At 45.3% G+C, this 21,499-nt stretch overlaps 1 protein-coding gene across 10 annotated transcripts in view; it reads left to right on the plus strand.

Moving 5' to 3' along the window:
• Positions 1–21,239, plus strand: part of TAOK3 (TAO kinase 3) — an 83,018-nt gene extending 61,779 nt beyond the window's left edge. For all 10 annotated transcript variants that reach the window (XM_082066131.1, XM_082066123.1, XM_082066124.1 and 7 more), the window contains 8 exons: positions 7,064–7,198; positions 14,822–15,058; positions 15,449–15,577; positions 15,964–16,167; positions 17,751–17,990; positions 18,904–19,116; positions 19,520–19,702; positions 19,775–21,239. In XM_082066131.1, coding sequence (XP_081922257.1) covers positions 7,064–7,198; positions 14,822–15,058; positions 15,449–15,577; positions 15,964–16,167; positions 17,751–17,990; positions 18,904–19,116; positions 19,520–19,702; positions 19,775–19,936 — 1,503 coding nt within the window. In that variant the 3' untranslated portion in view covers positions 19,937–21,239. The remainder of the gene's footprint in view (positions 1–7,063; positions 7,199–14,821; positions 15,059–15,448; positions 15,578–15,963; positions 16,168–17,750; positions 17,991–18,903; positions 19,117–19,519; positions 19,703–19,774) is intronic.
• The last annotated feature ends 260 nt before the right edge of the window (positions 21,240–21,499 follow it).

A 21,499-nucleotide genomic window follows, 5' to 3' on the forward strand; every position in this document is an offset into this window, starting at 1 on the left:
TGTAAAGGAAATCACCCATAGATCACTAAGGAGAGATGTTCTGGGGTCATTTTGGAAGCACAAAACCCAAGTCTGCACTAATGGTATTTATGAAATAGGTAACAATTGGCTGTGGTTACTGATTCTTGCATTGAAGTAGGTACCTTCTCAATTGGGAAATGTTATCTTCCACTGTACGTATGTGTAAGATGAACTTAGACTACGTGTAGCAGAACATATTCCGGTCTGCAAATATATTGTTTTAATTTAGTGCATTTTTTTTTTCATTCCTTGCTACTTTGGGGAAGGTAATTTTAAATGGAAAACTGCTTCATGTGTGTATTTTATATGTATTAATACACATGGAAAGACGAAAATTGAGGCAGGACATTTCCAAGGGTTTATATACATCCATCCCACTCTATTTTCAAGGCAGATTTACTTAGTCTGAAGAAACTTCACTTTGTGCTTGCTTTAGTTGTATTTCAGTGAACTGTGAAGCTGATCCATGCACCTTGGTTTTGTTCTATGAGGTAAGAAGCAGAGAGTGCCCAATTGGGTAACACTCCAGCCTAATCACAAACAAAATGCAAAGAACCTGGGGTTCAAGTTTAAATTAAGCTTTTGTTTTGCATTTAATCAGCCTTTAAAGGCTAAAAAGAAAATACTGATGAACATAATTAGCCAGCTGTCTCCATTATGTGGGCATAGGGTTACATATGAAATTGTTTTCACACAGGTTAAATCAAAGTGGTATGTACAATTATGGTATTCCACAAATGCGTTAATTAACAACCTCCAGATGTACCAGACTGCATAAAGTGACCAGGATGGCAAAACTGCCTCCACCGTTGGTATTTTCTAAAGCTCAAAACTCTAGGTGTCAGGGGCCTTTTGATTTCTTTGGACCACAGCCCCAGAATGTCATGTGCAATTGTAAAATGTAGGATGAAAACATCTGTGGTCATGTGTGAAACACAGTTCCCATCCTTCCGTGCTCCACAGCGCTGCTTGGTGTGACGAGCCTGTCTGGAGTGGCAGCTACTTGGTGTAAATTAGGAGCAGACCTCACGCTCTGGCTACATCACCTGTGTAGCACTGGGCTGGGAGGAGCTTGGAGCATCTCCATCACCACTCCTGGCATCTGAACTGTGATCAGTTACTCTGAGGTGGAGGCAAAGCATAAGAAACAGGCTGATGTAGTAAAAGCACTTGTAAACAACTTTTTTTTTTTAAGAGCTATTAGTTGGCTGGAACTTCCAGAAATATTTTGTGATCACAAGATAATTGAAGCGATCAGCTTCTGATCACGTTAATTTTCGCCAGCTATGTTCATGATAGCCAAGATGTTTGGGTTTTACCTGATGGAGAATAGTGCTTGTGACAAATCCTCCTTGAAAAGCAGGCACAGCCTCACCCCTTCCACAATACAAAAGCTTCGGGACAGCAGTAGAGCTCCATGTTTCTAAAGCTCTGCTTAGAACAAAGGTGATTCCCACCTGTTGGCAGAGTAGAACTTGTAGATTGGAAGAAAAATCACTGCACAGGAATAAAATAGTAATAAAAAGCCATAATTGAATGTTTGGCTTTTTTATATCTCTTAGTTTATAGCTGTGTCCTGAACTCCTGAGAGGGAAAAATGGCAATAATGTCTGCTGCTCCAGCAGGAAGCTGCATCTTCCCTGGCTGGGCTCTCGGTCCATCACTGGGCTCCAGGACTGTTTCCTCAGGGTTATGCCTGAACCACCAGCAAATGCTTTGCAGGAAATTCAGATGTCCAGCCTGGTTGAGCTGTCCTTCTAGGAGCTTTTTCCTTCCCCTTTGCACGTTGTGGATTGGTGACCTCCTCCGCATAAGTCACAATATCATCAGTGAGTTCTGCTTTTCTAATGTGTCTCTTTTGAAAGCAGTTAACATCACTGTGCTTCTCCATCCGAGGATCATCTTACCTATGGATACACATTCTTGTGTCCATCCCCTGTTGGGACCTAATTCAGTTGTTCAGCTGCACAGGTTGGGAGCTGAAGAGTAAATTACAGCTCTAATGCAAACCCAATTGTACCTGAGAGCACCAAACAAAAGGCAAAATGGGACAGGGAGTTAAACTCCAAATACACTGTGCCTCAAAGACATGTAACCCAGATTTTAATAGCAGATAGGCATCAGTTAATTCATTTTAAAATGAGAATGAAGATTTTGGCTTTCTAAGAACAGTTGATGCATCATAGGTAATTTGTCATCTGCTTTGTTCAACTGCTGGTATATGTCAGCATGTGTACACGTGGCTTCCCAGAAATGTTATTTTGTTGTTCTAAATTAATGTGCCAAGTGGTAGGATTTAGAATGCTCCCACATGCTATTGTTTTATTTCCATCAAACTTTATAATAGTAAAAAAGGTTGTTCTCTTTTAATCTAAACAAAAAGCCAGTACAGTATTGTGGTGTTCGACTGCAATACAGAGTTGTTGCTGTTATTTACTTCAACCTTAAAATCATCAGTACTTACGAAGAACAAACTTGGGCGATAAAAATGTCAGGGAAGTCTTCTGATTAAAATCTAGTTTATAACAAAAGGAAGCAAAGACGATGTTTGTAGTTGATCACCACAAATTCTTGCTCAGTATCTGTAATAAACATACATCTGTAATAACTGCTGCAAATTGAGTGACTTTCCAAATCCATTAAATTAACCCGTACGTGTTGCCTGTAACTGCCACGGTTAATATGCAGAATTCACGGATGGAGCTGAGCCAAAGCTGAGAGTGTTTTCCTACATATCAAGATTTATGATTCATACTTGGAAAAGATGTTGTTTTGATGAGATGTAAAGGATATTTAGGTAGTGACTTGCTGAGTGTTGGCTCGCGCGTGCCAGCAGTGGCGACCGCCTCTGGAATCGTGTCAAGCAGGCTGGTGACATGAAGCCTTTCTTGAAAGACTCTTGGTACTTAAACCTCTCTAGATATCAAGGCTCTCAGTGCAGTGTATTAAAATGAATTACGACACACTGTTTTCCTTGCTCTTTAAATTCTTAGAAGGAAGGGGTTTGCTGCAATTCCATTCAGGTCCTTCCTACAGCTCCTGTTCATCTGGGAGACAGGCTGTCCTTTCCAGGTAGTGAATCCTCTTGTGCAAACAGTGCTTGGGAAGGTTTGTGTTTGGTGTGCGTAACCAAAAATGCAGCGTGCAAGTGAGTGTTCCTTTTGAGGTGAAAGTTTGGATGTTTCAGCTTTAGGCTGTTAACTCTTGTGTTTGATGCTTTGTCAGTGCAGGGGTTGGTTTGGCCATTTGACAGTGTCGTATACTGAAAACAATGTAAATATCAAATGCAATTTGTAGATCTGTCTGCCCAGTTTTGCTGTGATTAAAATCTGAGGCAAAATTCTCTTTGATTTCTATAGGAAAAAAATCTACTCCTATCTGCCTACTGAGTAGTTTTCTGTTTGCTTCTGTACTTTGGTTGTTCCAAATGTCTTCTGAGCAGGTATTGTACTCACCTGGGAAGTTTTGTTGTAGCAATGTGTTTCTGTGGGGTGTTTTTCCCATAGCGCTTTTTGGAACAAGCCACATCATTCTCTAAAACCAAAAAAATACCTGATCAGTGTAATTATTAAGTGTTATCAGGAAGGAGTCTAGTCAGAATACCTTGAACATAAAATGAAAGTACTGTTAGTAACGTGCCCTTTCGGTTTTTTCATTGGTTTTGGGACACTTGCTCTTTAGCATCATTTAAGTAACTGGAAGCCCTGGTCAGATAATACTATAGAAATGATGGAGGGTTTTTTTGTCCTGGCAAATCTAATCAGCAAATTCAAAGCCAGCACCAAGCCAAATACCCCCATTTGTTGTGATCAGCCTCAAAACTGTTTATGTAGCAGATAACACGGTCAGAAGAACAAATGATTTCTTGAGTAGGAAACTGAAGATTCTAGATTATTGACCCTAAAAAGGTTTTTTAATGGTTTGATGTCTGAAGTTACATCCATAATGCAGATATTGCAATAAACACAGAAAACAGATGGAAAGTGAAATACGCAGGGAAGTTACATTACTTGAAAAAAACAAACCAATGTTCAAACTGCAGATTTAGGGCTGAGAGATACCCTGACCCAAACTTGATGAGTTTCTGGGGCGCTTTCAATCAGATTTTACTGAGTAACTTGAGCTGAGGTGCCAGTTTTGGATCTTTGTTTCCAACCAATCCAGAGCTGAAAGTTTGAAACAGAATTTCCTGATTTGTGCCAACATCTGCAAGGAGCTGTGATTGCTGATTCTCTGAGCAAGCTTTTGGGAGACGAAAATAGAATAAAAAGAGCAGAAATCTATTTTCTGGGTTTGTAGGTAGATGTTTGGTAGCAGCCATCAGTCACGCTGTTGAGTAAGGTTGGTGGAGATACGGAGACTCTTATTTGTCTTACAGGTCTCTGTTTACTAGCAGTCTCTGTGCTAGATTGGGTAACTCTTCATGTGAAATGATTTTATTTCTGGTAGCGTGACAGCTTTTCTGAGAAATGTTTTGCCTGTTAAGGTTCCAGGGCTTATTTGGGAGTCAAAGGCAGTTGCCCGCCTGATGCAGAAGCCTCAGATGCCAGATTAAGGGGAGCCAAGGACAACCACCCAGTTTTCTGTCCACTTGAAGCTGGTCCTTTTGCAGGCTCAGTTGCAAAGGAATTCTCCCATTTCCTCTATTTGAAATGGTGAATGCAGTTAATTCACATTCCTGTAGGACAATTATATTCTGCTCTGAGCGTCTTATGTGCCCTGAAGTAAGCAGAAGTCCTGTAAAACAAGACCAGAATGACATTCTGCCCTCTAAGAATCCACCTCTTAAATAACAGAAAGTAACCCACAGATTAATTTTTCCATATAAGAAGTAATTATAACTTCAACTTGTCATAGTCATGGCATAGTCATGTAACAGAGAGAGGGGAGGTGGTGCAGGGATTGGGGTGTTGCCAGCAGACCTTCAGAACCTCGTTCATTCACATGTGCTGCTGCAGCCTTTGTGTATGATCATGGGTAATATTTGGCCTGTTTCCACCTTAATTTCATAGCTGCAGTAGAGGAATAGCAGCTCCTGTGTACTTCCAGTTCTCTTCAGTCCTCTGTGGTTCAGATGGGTAAGTTTTGTGTAGGTCTTTACCACAGGACACTTTTATTCGGCTTTATTTTGTATACATGGTTCTCCAGTTTGAACCCGTAAGAAGTTTTTTAATCAAGAGGTTTTTTGGTATGACTCTTCTAGAGCCTAAGACATACCTTTCATGGGAAAGCAAGTCTGAGAGCCTTGCCTGTCACACAAACATGCACAAGTCGAAAACTGGTTATCAGCCCAATGGCCAGTAATCGCCTTTTTGCAACTCTTGCCTTCCCCTGTTAACACACTGCAACAGAAAGTCCTGTGGATGACCAGTGAAAAATGAAACTGCAACTTCTGCTTATGCTCTGTAGTCCTGCTGCTTCTACGAAGGACTGTCCTTGGTGACTGATTGAGCTTGTTCTGCCTCCCATGGGTGGGTACAGAGGAGCCAGTGCAGGTTTGGTTCTGTGATGGTCCTGGCCGTTGTGCTCTCACTGTGCAAAGGCAAGTGAAAGGTGAGCATGGAGTGGAAACACTCAAAATGGAGGGTATGAGAAGATTATCAATGTGTTGTTCAGCTTTTTATATCAAATTTTCTGTACTTGTTTGGCTTTTGCTTGAAATCATTTACAGAATCATATTGAAAGCAGCTGAATGTGCGTGGATCCGAACTAGAAGCAGCTAGAAATAGAGGACATCAGAGAGGGACACAAGTGTCTGCAGAGCAGGAAAGGAGCGTCAGCGCGAGAGCAGCATCATGGTGGAGCTGCTGGTTTCTCACCATGTGGCTTTCAGACCTCACCGGTGTCTGCTCTGGCACGGCAGGGTGCTAGAGCTGCTGCTCTCCTGCAGACACCCGCTGCGCTCTGCAAGGGTTGGCATCTTTTATTTACCTTTTGGGCTAGGTGCAAAGGCTTGCAGCCTTTATTGTGCACCCCGACAGTTAGAGACTTGATTTAATTTAGGAAGAATCTCAGTTTTCCATTGAGTTTTTTAGGAACTGGAGATTGAGGATGGGAGTTGTGGACCTGTGGTGGATGTCAGCGTGGCAGACGTGCCAATGCCACCCACTGTCCCGTGGAGCTGGGCTGGGTGGCAGTGGGACGTGCCTGGTGTCCCAAAGGCTGCGCTGACTTTTGAGAGTCACCATTTCAATTAACAAGATCGCAGTGATGTTTTGTGCCAGCCTTTCTGATTAGGGTCTTTCCTCTATACACTTAACGAGAGCTTTGTTCTGTTGCAAAACTTGCGGGCGCCGTTTCGCAGACGCGAAGCCTTGCCAAGCGAGCAAGAGGGAGGTTGCACCGGGAACCATTTGTGCTAAAACCTGTGAGCTGTTGCTTTAAAAGGAAAAAAAAAAAAAAAAATCCTCTGTGGGCTGTGGAGAGAAAGTGCTAGAACTGTGCGGGATCATGACTGGAAAGCAGGATCCCCGAGCAGCCACAGCTGTCCTGGTCCTCTCCAGCCTGCCCTGCTTTTAGCCAGGATGCTGGTCCCCCGCAGCAGATAGCGAACGACAGACAAAGAAACCCCATCGAGGACGAAGCAAAGGGAACGAGGCAAAATGTTGCTCCTGTGTTAAAAGGGAACAGCATCTTCTCTGCTGCACATGGAAATCACGTTTTTAATGGGATTGCTGGCTTGCAGCGCTTGAACCCGACCTTTCCGAGGAGCCCCATCGCTCAGCTTCGCTTTATGCTTTTGACTCTTTTTATTTTTTTTTTGCACATATATATAATACCGGAGCTTTAAAAGAAAAAAATAAAAAAACCCCAATCCCAGGCAGGATTGAGCAGGCATCCCGCTAGTGATCAGCTGACGTGCCGAACCCCAGCCTGCAATGTGTTGCTTATTCATTTAGTACGGTGGGAGCTGCCGGGGCTGGCAGAGCTGCACTATGCCTCTCCTACAGCCGCGCCTGTGCAGCCAGCGGGGTGAGAGACAGGCAGCCGCCGCGGGGAGAGCGCAGCCGGACTTTCTCCTTCTTTTTATCCGTTTCTGCAGGATCATGTATTTATAAGGGATGAGGTGGGCCACAGGGATCGCAGGCCTGAGGTGCGGCCTACCCAGTCTGTGCAGAATCAGGCCCTCCACTACCGGAACCGAGAGCGCTTTGCCACAATCAAATCAGCATCTTTGGTAAGCGGCCACCCCACCCCACCTCCCCTCTCCACCTCTCCCTCGGCAAAGGGGTCAGGATTTTTATCTCTTTCTCCTCTCCCGTGTTTTATTTTGTATTTGTTGTTGGCATAGCAACTAGATATTGCACTGAAAGATATTTTAGCTCTGTGTGTGAGATGTAAAATGTAGGATAAATTTAATTTCTGCATATATTTCTAGTAGATGGGAAATAAGCCACTTTCCTGGATGAACTTAATATAATCTCAGATTTCCTCCCCTCCCTCCCCCCCCCTTTCCCACCTGTCTCTTTTGTTAATATGTTTATTTGCATGTGCATAAAGTCTATATATGTGCTTATGTGAAATATGCTTTAATGCTATGGAGATGCAGATGGCTTTGGAAACAATAAGGTTGCTGCTCCCCGGCTGAGCCGCTGCCTGTTTTTTCATTCATTCATTCATTTATTTCAAGCAACTGTGCCGTGACTGCATTTTCCAGCTTGATCCCTAGGAAGGATTGCCAGGCTGCGATAACGGAGAGGGTTCACAAAGAGGAGGGGGATGGGGTGAATCCATCAAGATTTGTACTATTGCAAATGTGATTGCTGTGGGTGCCTTTGTAGTAGGGAAAGGGGTGTGTGCCGGAAGAGTTAGTTCTCGTGCCGCCTCCCCCACCTCGCATCCAAACGGGGCTGCGGTCCCTCGCAGCCTTTTGGAGGGAGAGGAATGAAAAATGGCCTTTTAAAGCGAAAATAAATGTCATCTTAAATATTTCAGCCCGACGGTATTAGAGGTCAGACAGATGGGGAGCGCTGGGAAGTACCCACTGTTTGGCCATGGCACTCGCTCAGTGCTATGACATCATCCTAGACCAACCCCGAAATTACACCAGCGAGCCCTCCCCTTGGTGTTTTACCCTGCCTGATCGGTGGGGTCTTTCTACACCACCATTTCTCGATCCCCCGAATCGCTTCCCATTCCTACATGCACCAGACACAGCGTGTGTGTGTGACCATAGCCAGAGGTTGTGAGTAGAGCGAAAAAGCAGCAGCACAGCCCGTAGCCAATTTTTCTTATTCCGAGTGGTGGTTTCCTGCTGCTGTTAAAATCTCAAATGATGCTGTGGCATTCACATCTCTGGCCAGATGCTTCTTCATGGACTGACATTTGAGGGGAGCATCCGAGTTCCATCTTTTGCAGGTTCACTTCTGGGTGGTTGTACCCCGAGTGCTCCCCAAGCCGGTGTCCCCTGCTGGCCCTTCCCTCCCTTCTCTCCCCCCATTTCAAGAGTGACCTAGAAATGTGTGCTCTAGAGGACTTCATGCAGCACACCTGACGCAGGTGGGACCTCTAGTCTGGAGACCCTCTGCCTTGTGGATTTTTCCTGTGTATGTGTGTGCCTGCACCCAGCAGAGCGCCAGTACTATTGCCTGCGCTGAGCAAAGAAAAGTAGGAACCAGTTAGCTTGGCTGGAGGGAAGAAGTGATGAATGACTCAAGTATCATACTCCAAACGTATACAATCTGATTGATAAATATGTGTGGTGAATATATTCATATTCTTTTTCTCCCCATGGGAAGCTGCTGCTCTTTCTGTCCTGCCTTAGGCAGCAGGGTCTGTAACTCCCATCCCTATTGAACATGTCACCTCTGGGCTACCTGGGTGGCTGGAAGGTGTCGCATGGCAAGGGCCCCCTGGGAGCTGAGGATACGGTGTGAGGGTACGGACTGTGAGGTCTTGCCAGCCCTCCGAGCTCCGGAGAACACAACCCATGTCCCAAGGTCACTCCTCAATCCCATGGCAGCCTCCTGTGGGGCTGGGACTCTGCTTTAATTCCTTGGTCACTTGGATTTGCTAAATCTCTCTGCTTCAGTGACCAAACAATGATAAAGATAAAATTCATACTGGCTGAGGAAGATGGTGGGCTTTTTTGAAGAACTTTGTTTATTTTCTGTGGAACATGCTGTGATACAGAGTGTGTCTGGGCTCATGCTGAGAGGCTTAGGCTGCACGCTTCGGGGGAGCAGTACAGTGTCTTTTGGGGGACAGAGGAGCCCCCATGAGCTCACTGTGTTAGCCAGCAGACCTTGGTAGCCAGCACATGGTAGTCTGTGTCATGCAAAAGCTTTGTTGTCCCCATCGTACGCACACGTATGCCATTCCCAGTATAGAGGGAAGTTCCCAAAGCAGCACCCTGGTACTACAGGAGTTGTGACCATGTCCTCAGGTTACATGACGGGGGAGAAGTTTCCCTGTCTTTACAAAAGAAATATTTAATTTCAGTTCACCTTGTGATGAGCTTTCCCTTTAATAACCTTTCATTCCCACTTCTTCATGTTCCAAAATGGAAATCTAGAGGAAAAAAAATATATTGCCCAGAACGTGAAGAACGGGAGCGTGTGTGCCAGGGTGTGAAGGGCCGGCGTGGCTGTCACACACTTTATCACCGCGCCCTCGCTCAGCGGCTGGATGGTGGTAGTGAGTGGTGGTGCCGAATGCTGCTGCTCCTCGGGCCAAGGGAACACATCTCTTGTACACAACCCCTCGTCTCCTGCTTAAATAGCGTGTAGCTGATACGGGGACAATGCCCTAAACATGTCTGATATTGATAGTGTGAAACCAGAAGTTCAGACTCTCTTAATCTCTCATGTTAATTTACTCCTTCAGCGGTACCTTAAAATTGAATCCTGTGTGAATGGATGCTCAAGATGTCACAGTGTTAAAAATGAAGCAAACCAACATGGTTCGATGGTTCCCCCCATTGCTGCTGCCGACCACTGGTTGGTTTCTCAGCACTGGGCATGGAGAGGTTATGCAGTTGAGAGAGCTGGGTGGCCTGTATTGCAGAGAATCGGAAAACAGGAGTTCTGACCCCAGACTCAATGATGTAGGGTGATGCTTTTGGGTGTAAAAACTTCTGCTTGGGGGATTTGCTGAACGCTACCACCTGACAAGAGAGGAGGGCAACTTGATGGAGATGTTCTCAACGTGGAAGTTGGGTCTCTTTGCAAAAACAAGCTCAAGTAGTTCCACTAAGTGCAATGGGTCTCAGCAGAACTGCATTAGACAGCTCTGTGCTCCACGTGTCCTAGGGATTTTAAGAATGATTCCCCTGCCCTGCTGCTCTGTGGGAGCATCACGTGAATGAGAAGGGAACTGAACAGACTTCAAATACAACACTGAAATGGGCTATGCACAAAGAAACAGGCTGTGAATGTACCTTTCTAGTCCTTCAGTGATGCTTTGATATTACTCATGTTTAAAAAAAAAAATAATGAAAAAATGAGCAAATGTGGTTAAGAAAGCTGAAGGAGCTTACCTTTGGTCATCATTCAAGCAACAATTTTGAGTCACTCTTTCCTAGGCCACCTTTCTCCTTGGTCATTGTGTAGACCACATTTTTTTGGTGTGACATTCCTGTGGCAACAGTAACCATCACTCACTTGGAACAGTGGTAGAAAATAGGCTGTATACTTCTGCTGTTGCGGTGAAAGTTAGTACCTGAAATGGAGATCAGGTACCTTCTACATCTCCACATTATTTTGTAGACAGCAGCGATGCAGAAATTAAAAGTTACAACTAGAAATCTATGCCTTGAAGCTCAGAAAGCTGTTGTTTGAAAAGAAGGGTAGAGGTTGTGTGTGCTGATAAGGCTACACCTATCAAGATTTTCAAGTGAAAGGTGTCTTTTAAATATGTGCAGAGATGCATCGATCTGCATTTCTGGATGTCTTTTATGCTTGACCCTTTAACTTCTCACTGTCTTATGCGTTTCCTCAATAGCTGCTTTTACAGTTTCCAAATGAAAAGATCTAATAGTTAAAGCTTCATAGGAGGATGAGGTGATGTGGACTCTACCGAAGGCCTTGGCTTTCTCTTTGAAATCCAAATGCCAGCAAAAAAATTGTGTGATCTCATCTGAAGCCAGATACCTGGGTAGGTGTGAATAGGCTTCTCTGGATGTGGCCGTGAACATGACACCAGGGCAGTCTGGCTCCAAAACCAGGTACGTTTACACAAGGGCTGTTCTCTTGCACCCTCATCTGCCGAAGCAATGACATTTTATTCCAGATGGTTGAGTGTCTCCTAATGGACTCATCTCAAAGTTCTTCTCTTGCTGTGAGAGGCTGCTGGCAGTGTCTTGGTCTCTGTTCTACCTCATCCAGCAAAGAGGAGCTCAATAATTCATCTGGTTATTGAGAGGTGAGAGTAACTGTCCTTGAGGAGAGTCTTCAGTATCTTGGTTAAAAAAAATGTAGAAAAAGGAACTGTAAAGAGCTGCTGGTTTGGAGGAGAAGTTGTGAGCCCAACTTCCTTACGTAAGGCAAGAATCTTGGAGGGGTGAACGAGAGAAAGTTTGGATTTTTATGGCAAGTGAACTGCCTGTGGGAGTAGGTTGGGAAAAGCATCTCTTTTCTCAGTTCTGCGTGTGCCAAAGATACAGAGAGATAAGAAACTGAGAAAATGTCACACCTTAATAAAAGCTGTTCTGGTTTATGCAGGTTTTTTGGTTCTTCTGATGACCTGATTGATTATTGCCTGCTGCAGATGGAGCTTCAGGAAACTGCAGTTTCTTGCTTTAGAGGATCCTGACATTTTCTGGTTATGTGGAGATCAAATTTGGCAGTGACCAATTAGCTTGGCATATTTTTTCCCATCATAATCTGTGGGATTATGTTTGTGCAATACTTTGTAAAGTTCCAAGTGCCTTTGTCTAAGAACACCAGAAAGGTGATTACTGGAACTTCCCCAAATTCTCTTTTTAAAATGGTTGCTCATGCTGTTTGTTCTTTAGGGGCTTCATTTTTAAAACCATAATCCTTCACGCATGTGTTGATATGCTTAGTCTGGAGGACTTCTCTGGTACTGAATGGTCATATTCAGTAACTGAAGTTATTTTCTTCCAATTTTCTTCCATGCTCTGAAATCACCTTTTGGAGACCTTGTCTTCGAAGCCAGAATTCTGAAGAGTGTTGGTTTCAATTAGAGATTACGGTCATAAATCAGTTCTTTAGCATGAGCATGCAGACATTAAATCTACAAAATGTCCACCAAGTCCGCTGCTCTCTCTTCAGGAATGAAATTCTGCTTTTGTTTTCCTCTGACTTTTTAAAGTTTCATCCTCTGCTGTGACTAGAAGGCTTTATCAGCTAGTGGTATAATTAGTAATTACATCCTCTTGTTGCGGATAAATATCGCAGACGTAACGCAAAGTCTTTCAGCGATGGAATTCCTGTCCTGATAGACACAAGCTGAGCAAAACTGGAAATGGGGTGCACAGAAGCAGCAAAAAAAAAAAAAAGTGCAGTGATTTTTGCTGTAAATAAACAATTGCACATTCTAAATCCCATTAGAGATCAGACCAAAGGGGAGACTGACAAAGTTGCTGGTGGATTCTTAAATCCACTTTTTCTTGCGCTCTTGCTGTTTGCCTTGTTCTGCCAACTTCTTGGAACCGAGTGTGCCACGTGGAACATCCTGCTGCCTCAAAAATAGCGCATCAGGAAGATCTTGCGCTGCTGCGTGGTGGTTGCATCTCTCCACAAGCCCCTGACCAAGTCTGTTCTCGGCAAGTCATATGTCATTGAACATAGTAAATGACATATTGGGGTTTTGCCTGTCTACCTGCCATCCGCCTCTCGTAATTCACTTGGATGACTGCTCAGAGGAACCTTCGTTACCTGGAAACTTCTGACAGACATCTTGTTCTTGCTGAACTTGACTGAAATGTGCAGGTTCCTACAACTATTTCCCAACTTCTGCAAAGTACGGCTGTCATTGTTATATTAAAAACCAAGCAAATTCTTTGGACTATAGCAACACACGGGGCTTATACTGTGTGTGTGTTTCTGTAGTCATTTCTACAACCTTGTATATTCCTGCAATCTGGCTTAGGTGTGTTTCATTACCTAGTCCCAAGCACTTGAAGGCTGCTATGTTACACCAATTGATAAGGTGTAAGTATGTATTTAATCCAGTCATCTTCAAAATAACATCCCAGAATTCCGTGTAGAAAGAGGATATGATTTATGCATCATCACTCACCTCGTAGCTGATGTTTGACCTCACTAATGTGATGAACCCACCATCATCACTTCTGGTGATGGAGTCTGACACAGCACCGCAGTCAGGCTAGTTCTTCCTTTTCTTTGCAATTAGATGTTTAGTTTTCTCTCCGGGGTTGTCTTTGGAATGGATTGGGCAAAACAGAGGCTGTCCACTAGCTTCATCCTTCATGGCTTATTTCTACGTTGGGACTTTGGCTATCATTTTCTTGGTGACTGTTTACTGTGAATTGTTGTTAATCTCTTTGAAGGTGATGGCTTTGGAAGGCTCTTCCTAACCTGCTCTTCACAGCCCTCCCAAGCGCTGGCAGCCCTTTGCGCTGAGAGAGGTGGCAGCCTGTCTGCCTCGGGTGACATGTCAGCTGGGGTGCTGAACTTGCCTGTTGAGTTTGGAGCTCACTCTTGGTCGCTGCTTCTCAGGTCTGTAGGTGTGTCCCATCCTATGTCAGAACTTACTTTGAAGATCTCTGGAGAACAGCCTTGGAGTGACAGCAGGGATGTAGCAGGTGCCAGTTCTTTCTCTTGGAGAAATCCAAGAAGGCTGGGCTTTTGCAGGCTGCAGGGAGGCCCGTTGGTTCATAAAGCTTCAATAATCAGCTTCGGAGGACTGTGCTCTTCACTTCGTACATTTTAAGTGTACGAGGTCCCCTTGTACAGAATCAAGGACTGCAGCTCTGCACGTGTACTAAGGGCTCCAGCTTTTGGCTCCCAGAACTATCATATAAAATACCAGCAGATCCTTATACATGAAGTTCTGGGACTGTATAAAAAATATATAAAAATTCAATCTTGGACACTTTTGAAATGGAAGTTACCATTTGCATTTTCTTCTGAAAATTTTTGGCACACCTTACTGGAGTTTTCTCCTCCTTTCACATGGATGCACTTAGGCATGGAAATGAATGTGGAACTTGTGAGTTTGTTTCAGCTGAGCAGGGTTTAAAATCTGCTTAGACCATCTGATCAATCTTGTTAAGAGCACACAGTTCCAGAACAGTGTTCCCTTGTTAGAAAACTTTCAGTTCCGGTAGGGAATGAGCTCAGTCTGACATCCTCTTGAATTTTAAGAAGAAATTTCAAAGGAGGCTGCTTGTTGCAGGACATGGGGATTGAGGGACTGAACTGGAACCATGGTGACTTGAGGAATGAAAGATGGGGTGAGTTGGGGCAGTTCTTAGAATTGATGAGTTGGGGACAGTTTTTGGAGTGGATGCCATCTTGTAAGTCCATGTCACCCTCGGGACTCTGTTTCCAGATCTCCTCTTGTGTTTCCTGGAGTGATTAATAACCTGCTCTTTCCTTCATTCATAACATGACATTTTTCTGCTGTGTTACTGAAAACACACATAAAATTCTTATTAAAGATGGGGGCGTGGAGTGAAAATCAAGAGAGAAACCTTGTGGTTTGGTTTGTGGTATTAAACAATAGCACCCTCCCAAACCTGGATCAGTGTTCCCTGAAGGTCAGTTTCTAAGAGTACGTCAAAGCAGGGTCTGGTTCACAGGTAAGCAGCTAATATGGAGACACCTTGTCTGTGAAGAACACCATGTAGCACGTCTTCCCCTTCCGACACCAGGTTACAAGACAGATCCATGAGCATGAGCAGGAGAACGAGTTGCGGGAACAGATGTCAGGATATAAGCGGATGCGGCGCCAGCACCAGAAGCAGCTGATCGCCCTGGAAAACAAGTTGAAGGCCGAGATGGACGAGCACCGCCTCAAGCTGCAGAAGGAGGTGGAGACGCATGCCAACAACTCGTCCATTGAGCTGGAGAAGCTGGCCAAGAAGCAAGTGGCTGTGATGGAGAAAGAGGTGAGTGGAGTCACGGGCTCCCCAGCTGTACAAGGGGACGGGAGGGAGTGGCGGCATTCCACATCTCCAGGAGAAGGCTGTGGAAATGCTGCTTAAAACCCATGTTCTGAAATGTGTGGTGTGGTAAGGTAGGGGGGTTTTACTCGCTGGGGTGGTTTTGGTGGAGAGGTGCGAAGCATGAGGAAACTCCTCAATGTATGTGGGCATTATGGGGGCTTTGTGCAAGCAGATTTCATTTGGCTGAACACCCATGGCTTTGTCTAGCGCAGTGATGGGAGAGTGACAGCCCAAAAAATGCACAATGGAAGACTAGAAGACTGATTTGTGCTGGGTTCAGTACCTGTTCCCTCACTCTTTTCTTCCTTTTTTTCTCCTCTCTGTGCCTTGCAGGCAAAGGCAGCTGCAGCAGATGAAAAGAAATTCCAGCAACAGATTTTGGCTCAGCAAAAGAAAGACCTGGCGACCTTTTTAGAAAGTCAGAAGAAACAATACAAGCTTTGCAAAGAAAAGATTAAAGAGGCAAGAAACCATCATTTTCAGGGCTGAAGGGGTGTGGAATGAACATGAACTAGACTTTTGTTTTGATAAAGCTGGGCCAGCCCAGGGTTTTAAGGGATACTGAAATGCTTGGGAGCAAATTTAGATTCTCAGCAAGGAAACTGGCATCTGGCAGCATTTCTAGAATGATCTGTAAGGGTGCTAGAGGAGCATTCACAATTTGCTGTAGAGCAGAACCTTTGAATCCATGGGTGGTGAGGGGAAATGGGACTTAACAGAGAATTCTTCTCCTGCCTTCTCCCCCTGTGAACGGAATGGCAGAGGAATAGCCAGGACCGATGGTCCTCCAAGTCCTGCATCACTGTGATCCTCAGGGAGGTCTTGGTTTTGCCCCTGTGTGCATGCAGGAAATGAATGAGGACCACAGCACGCCGAAGAAAGAGAAGCAAGAAAGAATATCCAAACATAAAGAGAACCTGCAGCACACACAGGCTGAAGAGGAGGCCCATCTTCTCAGCCAGCAGAGACTCTACTATGACAAAAACTGCCGTTCCTTCAAGAGAAGAACGATGATCAAGAGGCATGAGATGGAGCAGCAGAACATTCGGGAGGTACGGCACTCTTCACTTCCTTTCCCAAGTGTTTCTTTAATCGTTTTAACTTCATGTCTGTAAGACAGTTGCGCTAACTGACATTAGATCTTCATGTTCTCAGTTGCTAAACACAAGAGAGAAAAATGTAGGAAATGTGTTTTGGGAAATAGTTTTCCACACAGGTGTGGCTGCTTTTATTAAATGAGGAGGGGTGGCACAGTTAACTTGCAGACAGAAACATTGTGAGTGCCACCCACTCTAGGTCAGGCACTTCATCTGGGCTCCAGGGCATTAGATTTTGGGGGATCCTATTGGGCTTCATTTGCCCTTCTATGTGCCATAGAATCACAGAACTAGCTTGAAAAAGACCTTTAAGGTCATAGGGTCTGACCATTAACCCAATGCTGCCAAGTCCATCTCTAAATCATGTCCCTAAGAACCTCATCTCTGTGTCTGTTAAACCCCTCTGGGGATGGTGACTCCATCACTATGTTGAGCACCAGGGCCACCTGTGGGAGAGCTGTGGGGTGGTTGAAAGAGCATCACAGGAGGAGCTCTACTGGTTGGCTAAAGAGAACCTCCACATGTTGAAATATGTGTAATAAATCAGTAATAACCTTAAAAAAACCCTAATATTAAGGCTGCAAAATAAAATGCTACAAATGTAAGAAATATCAAAAATTTAGTCCTCTTTGTGTTCTGGTTGTCTACAAATAAGATGTTGTTTTTCCATTGGGCTCTTCAAATTAGCGCATAGAGCGAGCAATAATTCATTAATGAGAAGTGATGAGTTTGTAAAGCTGAGAGCTGAAACGGAGAGGTACCAGCAGACCATCTGTGAAGGTCACCAGGTAGCAGCAAGGGGTACAGCTGTAGCTGCTGCTTGACTGAGCTGGATTCAGCTCCACGCTCCACAGGTTGTTGCTGATACCTTGAGACAGAAATATTAGCAGTAATCAGAGAGAGAATCCGGTGTTGTCCTGTTCCTTGGCTTGTAACTTGGTGAAGGTTTTCCTGGACTGCAGGGCATCTTGTGTGCATATTGTGAAATTGTGTGAAGCTTGGGCTGGATCCTCATTTTAAACGGTGCTGTGCTGGGGGCTGAAAACCACCTGTACACAGTGGTAGATTAAATTCTTTTCCTTACTTGGAGCTGTTCACCTCTGCTTTGGCCACTCTGGTATTGCTGATATGAGAGAAGTGTCATCTTCCAGTGTCTAGCAGGGGCTCAGGGTAATTTAAACCAAAAAAATAAGAGCCTTCCGATTCCATCAGTCAGCCCAGCACAGGATGTGTTTATTAAATACTCCTGTGGTTCTCAGCAGTTGCACAGGGCTCATGTGTGATCCCAGTGCCACCTGCTGGAGAGTCCCTGGGTGACCCAGGAGCTGCCAGAGGAGCAGGTGACTGATGATGGATGGATGCTGGGTGGACGCTTTGGTAGCATTCTCATGGTGCTGCTGTGTTTGTGTTTCCCGGTGGCACGTGGAAATCCTTGATGCCACCTCAAGGAGTGACCAGGACACCCGGCCTCACAAACACAACTGCTGCATTTTGGGGAGAGAGAATCGTGCCTCAGCTTTTGTCTTGTGATTGTGCAGGAGTTAAACAAGAAGCGGACCCAGAAGGAGATGGAGCATGCCATGCTGATCCGGCACGACGAGTCGACGCGCGAGCTGGAGTACAGGCAGCTGCACACGCTGCAGAAGCTGCGAATGGACCTGATCCGGCTGCAGCACCAGACTGAGCTTGAGAACCAGCTGGAATACAACAAGCGGCGAGAGCGGGAGCTGCACAGGAAGCATTTCATGGAGCTCCGGCAGCAACCAAAGAACCTGAAGGTGCTGGAAGGTTTCCTTCCTCCTCTTCCAACCCCTGTCCTGCCAGGCAGGCTGGTCTGTGTGCTCGCTGCCTCCTTGGTGCAGCATCCATGCTGCAGAACCACCGTTCTCCACCAGTGCTGCGTGCTCTCCCTTGCATCCCTTTCCTTTGCGCAGGACTGCTCTGGTGTAAGAAAGTTGCAGGTTATTGCAACAAAAAGCCCGCTGAGGAGTTTTTTAAGCGCTGTGCTCATTGAGGCTGCTGGGTAAAAATAGGCGGGTCCTTTGCAAAGTGTTACAGAACGTGCTTCTGATGAGCTGTGCTTTCTTCAGGCTCTTGCTGGTGTCAGCCTATAAATCTGGGTATGGAAAAGGGCTGGGTGATGCTTTCTGGCTTTCAAAGTCAACAGTGAGAGAGAACACAGGTGTGCAGAGCGCTGTGCTCTGTCCTGGGTTGATTAGAGACCTCCGAGCTGCTGTGGGAGATTGCTGCTGCTCCTCTGAACGTCCAGAAAGGCACATTGCCTTTATTCACTGTGTCGCACCCTCACTAGTTCTCAGATCTGCACTCTGCGTGTAGCACGTCCTCAAGGTGGGGGAGGCAGCAAAATGGGAGGCCTTGACAAAACAAAGTCTTTTGGAGAGGTAGGAGGCAGGGTGACGGGCTGGGCGTCCCACAGGGAGCGGTGGTGGGACGTGGGGATGCCCTGGGCAAGGAGGGCTTGGCGGGTCCTGTTCCTGGCCCAGGTCTGCGGTCAGTGCTGAAGCAGGGCCCGAGCTGGCGCTGCCGAGTTTGCTGTGTGTGTGGAGCTCAACCGGGCACAGAGCACAGGGGAACTGCGGTTGTCTCCCACCGACCCGCCTGTTTGGACGTGCTATGACCTCTCCATTCCCAAAGCTCTTCGTGCTCTTCACACCGTTCCTTCCTTGGCAGGCTATGGAAATGCAGATCAAAAAGCAGTTCCAGGACACATGCAAAGTGCAAACTAAGCAGTACAAAGCACTGAAGAATCACCAGCTGGAAGTAACTCCAAAGAGTGAGCACAAGACAATTTTGAAGAGTCTGAAGGACGAGCAGACGAGGAAGCTCGCCATCCTGGCAGAGCAGTATGAGCAGAGCATCAACGAGATGATGGCCTCGCAAGCGGTAGGTGCAGCATCCAGCACCTCCTGTCCCTGGGCAGGGGGTCCCTGAGCAGGATGGGGGGCACAGCGGGACTGTCGGTCCTTGCTGTGCTCTGCCTGTCCTACCCGCTGGATGGTGCACGGTGCGGTTTTGTATAGTGCGCCAGGCGGCACTTTCCCTCTTGTAACAAACATCGTGCGGAACGCGCGTCCTTCCCCTGCTGCCCCTCGCGTGCTGGGCTTTTAGAGGCGAATCTTCTCCAAGGCTTCTGCCTCCATATGAGTGTGGAAGCAGCTGTTTACGAAGCCTGTTCTGCTGCAAACACCAGTGGCTTTGAGGAGGCAGAGCGGTGTGACGCTGGTGTCACAGCAGAGGACCTACCGGTGGAGGTTTAAATGTGTTTTTTTTCCTGATGAACTTACAGCTACGGCTGGACGAGGCCCAAGAAGCGGAATGCCAAGCCCTGAGACTGCAACTCCAGCAGGAGATGGAGCTGCTCAACGCCTACCAGAGCAAAATTAAGATGCAGACAGAAGCACAGCATGAAAGGGAACTCCAGAAGCTGGAGCAACGGGTGTCGCTGCGCAGGGCGCATCTGGAGCAGAAGGTACGTTCTGGGCAGGCGCTGAGCGGGGCTGGCGGCGCTGGGTGAAGGGGCTGCTGACTGTGGTTGTTTCAGATCGAAGAGGAGCTGGCCGCCCTGCAGAAGGAACGCAGCGAGAGGATCAAGTTTCTGCTGGAAAGGCAGGAGCGAGAGATTGAAACGTTTGACATGGAGAGCTTGCGCATGGGCTTTGGGAATTTGGTCACGTTAGAATATCCCAAGGAGGACTATAGATGAGGTTAAATTTCTTTTGCCATTTAAAAAACAAACAAAAAAGCAAACAAAATAATGGTAAAACTTGCAAAACCAACATTCCCCATGTTACCGGGCGTGCTCTCTCTCTTTCTGTCTCTCTTACTGACATCGTGTCGGACTAGTGCCTGTATATTCTTACTCCATCAGGGGCCCCCTTTCCCCCTGCGTCACGTCCCGGTGCAGGACCAGCTCCTGGCGGTATTTCCATAGTATGTCACAGTATTGATGTCTCTGTGCAATGATTAAAAATGTTTCAGTGAAAACTTTGGAGACAATTTTAATGGAGAAAAAAAGACAAAAAAAAAAAAAAAGTGGATGTATGTTGCTTTTGAGCAATCACTCATTTTACCACCAATCAATGAAAGTACAAGCAAAAAATATAATAATAATCAATATATACGAACCCAGGGGGAGAGAGACTAAATCCGCAGCCTTACCTTAACTAGCTGCTGCATAATTTTATTTTATTTTTATTTTTTTGGTATTTATTCATCAGGAATAATTAAATAATAAAAAATTTTATTAAAGATTGAAAAATTTGATACATTTTACAGAAAAAAAAAAAAAACTTAATCGTGCTGTACATATCAGTGGTGACATATTATGACTTTTTTGGGGGCGGGGGGGGGCGGGGCGAAGCCGTGGTGATTTTTAGAAGAACCATGCCGGGCCCGGCGGGGATGAGCCCTCGCTCCCCGGCGTATTCTTGATTGTATCATAATCATTTTCTGCTGTCGCAGAGAATGTGAATACACTTAAATGAGCCCACAGGATCCCAGTAGCACAAATTGGGCTTTGTCAAATCGTGTATTTTGTGTATAGAAGGAATTTAAGGAGAGCTTTTACTTATTTTCATATTGTATTTTAACTGTTTCTCTGATCAAAGATTTTTTTACTTCTTTCCCCCCTTCCCTCGTGCTCCCCGCTCCCCCACTCTGGTTCAGTACTTGGAGTCCAGCACTGTCTGTCGGGTCATCCCCAGCCCTTTCTTTCTTCTTTTTCTTGTTTCTTTCTCTTCTTTCTTTTGTTCCTCCCCCAAGTCCACCCCCGACCCCATGATCTTGGTCATAAATATCGCATTATTCACACTTTCAAACTGTGTATTTTCTTACAATAAAAAGATTAAAAAAAAAAGGCTTTACTTCTTTTGCATGCACTTTAAAAAAAAAATATTTAAAAAATATTAAAAAAAATAATAAGGAAAACATTTTTCAGGTTCCAAGGAAGAGCATGAATAACTGTCAGAGCTTTTAATTATATTTGTAAATAAAAGTGTTCATCACAAGGCCTTGCAGTCTCATTGTGGGAAGAGCAAGGGTGGGCAGAGGGGGGCGTTTCCATGAAAAAACATCAATCCTGCTTTAATGTTTAAATGTTTTAATGGGTTGAAAACCACGCACCTTTCTTGGTTATGGAGCCTCTCTGATTTTTACAGGTTGAGGTTTTTGGTCCCTGTTTCTAAGAAGGGAAGTAGTTGATAAAATGGGAAGACTTCTAGTTCCATGAAGTAGAATTACATTGGCTACATATTTTTTTAACCTTTTA

Source organism: Streptopelia decaocto, assembly GCF_964273445.1.
Source record: "Streptopelia decaocto genome assembly, chromosome: 15".
Classification (NCBI taxonomy): Eukaryota; Metazoa; Chordata; class Aves; order Columbiformes; family Columbidae; genus Streptopelia; species Streptopelia decaocto.